This window comes from Pteropus vampyrus, unplaced genomic scaffold, assembly GCF_000151845.1.
Source record: "Pteropus vampyrus isolate Shadow unplaced genomic scaffold, Pvam_2.0 Scaffold157, whole genome shotgun sequence".
In the NCBI taxonomy this organism is placed as follows: Eukaryota; Metazoa; Chordata; class Mammalia; order Chiroptera; family Pteropodidae; genus Pteropus; species Pteropus vampyrus.
In genome coordinates, this window is record NW_011888938.1 from 1,682,525 (window position 1) to 1,685,089 (window position 2,565).

Here is a 2,565-nt window from a genome sequence, read left to right on the forward strand (position 1 = left end):
CTGGCGACAAGCCCTGCCCCGCGTGGGCAAGCCCGGCGTCCACCGGGGCCACCGCGGCGAGTGGGGCACGGAGGGTCCCACCAGCCTCCGGGGAAGAAGCCGCGCTGCCCACAAGGATCCTGAGCACGGGTCCTGGAACAGGGGTCACTCTGGAGAAGGAAGGACCCTCCGAGGCCCTGGGCACAGACCTCCCCCGGCCTCTGTAATGGCAGCAGGGCCCCGGCAGAGGCTCAGCCCGCAGGTCACCCACCATCCGATCCCCAGGGCCGGGTCGTCCAGCAGGACACGGACAATGTACAGCAGGCAGGTGAGCAGCTTCAGAGAGAAGTTGAACAGCCGGATCCTCAGGCCTGCGGGGGTGAGGGGTCAGGGCTCTCGGGCCACCTGGGGTCCCATGCAGCCTCCCTCCACACTCAGGACGCCCCCCACCAGAGGACAGCGGGTGCTCTGCATCGTGGGGGTGCTCTTGGGCCACCCTGAGAGGTGGGAGCAGAGGGTTCCCACACCGCTCGCTCCCTGGGGCAGGACAGCAGGGGTCTGGGGAGCACACCCATGGGCTAGGACCCAGGGGCACGACCTCCACACCCCACCCGGCACCCCAGGAGGGGTCTGAGCGGCTGAGCTCCTGCTGGTGGACAGAGCCTGTAGGGGGAGGGGGTCACAGGGAGAGGCAAGGCTGGTGCCCTGACAGCCACAGCTCAACTAGTTCCAGCAGGGGACAGGGTCCCCACAGGTCCTGGGTCCCATCTCCCGCTGGGTGGCAGGCAGCATGTAGCCCAGATGAGGGGCCTCTGCCGTGGCCCCGGCGCCCACCACCCACCAACACTGATGCCGCCCCCGGCGAGCCCCGCCCTGAGCCCCGCCCCACCCACTGGCCCCGCCCCCAAGCCCTGGCTGGCCCCGCCCCAGCCCCGCCCCGGCCCCACTCACTGGATCTCTGGTTTTTAATGAAGAACAGCTTGAGGCGCTCCTTGAAGGTGTTCTCGTTGACGTAGAACTCCACCTGGACCCTGGGGAGCAGGACAGGCGCAGGACTTCGACCAGCGGGCTCGGTGGGGGACGCGCCCAGAGCCCCCGCACGACCAGCACCTCCCACCAAACAGGGCCCAGGACAGAGAGACGTCGGCAGCACCGTCAGTGCCTCCGCCTGAGCCCGGGAGGGCCCCAGAGTCCAGCGTGCCCACATGCCCGGGCAGACCTGCTCACTGGAACTTCCAAAGCCACTGGGCACACCTGGGTGCCACAGCGGTCACCTCCTCAGCACCCAGGGCCCTCAGAGGTGACCACTCATGGACCCTCGGCCTCGACGGTCACAGCCAGCCGCCAGGATTAAATGCCCCGTGTGGCTCTTGGCATGGGGCTCCATATCATCTACAGAGAATGTTCTAGAAGCGAATGGTCAGTGCTTTGTCTGGTGGCTGTGCCGGAGGCTCACTGCATCTGCAGGCCAGTCGGGCATATGCACCCCAGTCCCTCGGGCTCACGCACCCCTGGCCAATCCCCAGACACCCTGAGCCCCTGCCAGGCTCCTGGTGTCCTGGGGACAGGCTGCAGTGGACTCGGGAGAGCATGTCACTGGGGTGCAGAGGGCCATCTGGGCTCCCGGGTAACGTGGGATCTGAGGGCAATGCATCACTGCCCCGCTGCCCCACACACGGGCGGCTGTGCCCGGCGTGCTGGCGGGTGAGGGCCTGATGCCCCGTGGGAATGAGAACTCATGTTGACAGCAGGACAGGTGGGCGGAGGGAGCTGTGCCCTGGGCAGGCGTGGTCTCGCAGTTTTCCTCCGGACACAGGGAGCACACGCCCCTTTGCTGGGCCCGCCTTGCTCTGGGTTGGCACTGGCCACCCCCATGCATGACCTCTCGCACCCTCCGTCACAGGCCGCATCTGCCCTCGTGAGCAGGACGGTCCCAGGAATCCCGCAAGGCCAGCCTGTGGGTGTCGCTGTGGACTGGACTCCCCCGTGATGACACAGAGGCACCAACAACCCCGGGGATTGGGGTCGGAAAGGTTATGCTCTGTGCCTCACCTTACCCAGATGTCACGTGGAGGCAGCCCTGCCTCCCTCGGAGCTACTGTGGGGGGTGGGGCACAAGCCCGTCCAGGCGGGGTGGCACAGTGCTTGCCTGCTGGCCCGCAGCTCTGTGCCACGATGGTGACATGGAAGGCAGAGGGGCTGAGCATCTGAAGGCAGAGCTGGGCTGCCGGTGGGACCCTGGAGGCCTGGTCTGGGCCACAGAGGTCTCTGCTGGTCACAGGGCTCGAGAAGGGCCCAGAAGACGTGGGGGTGCTCGGGGCCCTTCCCCAGTCTCAGCTCCTGGGGCAGGTTCGTTACCTGGCCACGCCTGAGCTCCTGGGTCTGGGGCAGCAGGATAGGCCTCCCACAGATCAGCAGTGTACAAACCAGAGCCAGTTGTCAGTGCACCCCACTGTACCCCAGCACACCCCACTATGCTGCAGCATATGCCCCTGTACCCCAGCACATCCTACTATACTGCAGCACACCCCACTATGCTGCAGCATATCCCCTGCACCGCAGCACACCCCACTATACTGCAGCATA

General features: G+C 66.7%; 1 protein-coding gene across 1 annotated transcript in view; it reads right to left on the reverse strand.

The window, feature by feature from the left end:
- KCNT1 (potassium sodium-activated channel subfamily T member 1) overlaps positions 1–2,565 on the reverse strand; it is a 63,533-nt gene that overhangs the window by 29,462 nt on the left and 31,506 nt on the right. Inside the window, exons 7-8 of the mRNA XM_023536468.1 lie at positions 931–1,010; positions 251–350 (exon numbers count right to left, since the gene is read on the reverse strand). Coding sequence (XP_023392236.1) covers positions 251–350; positions 931–1,010 — 180 coding nt within the window. The remainder of the gene's footprint in view (positions 1–250; positions 351–930; positions 1,011–2,565) is intronic.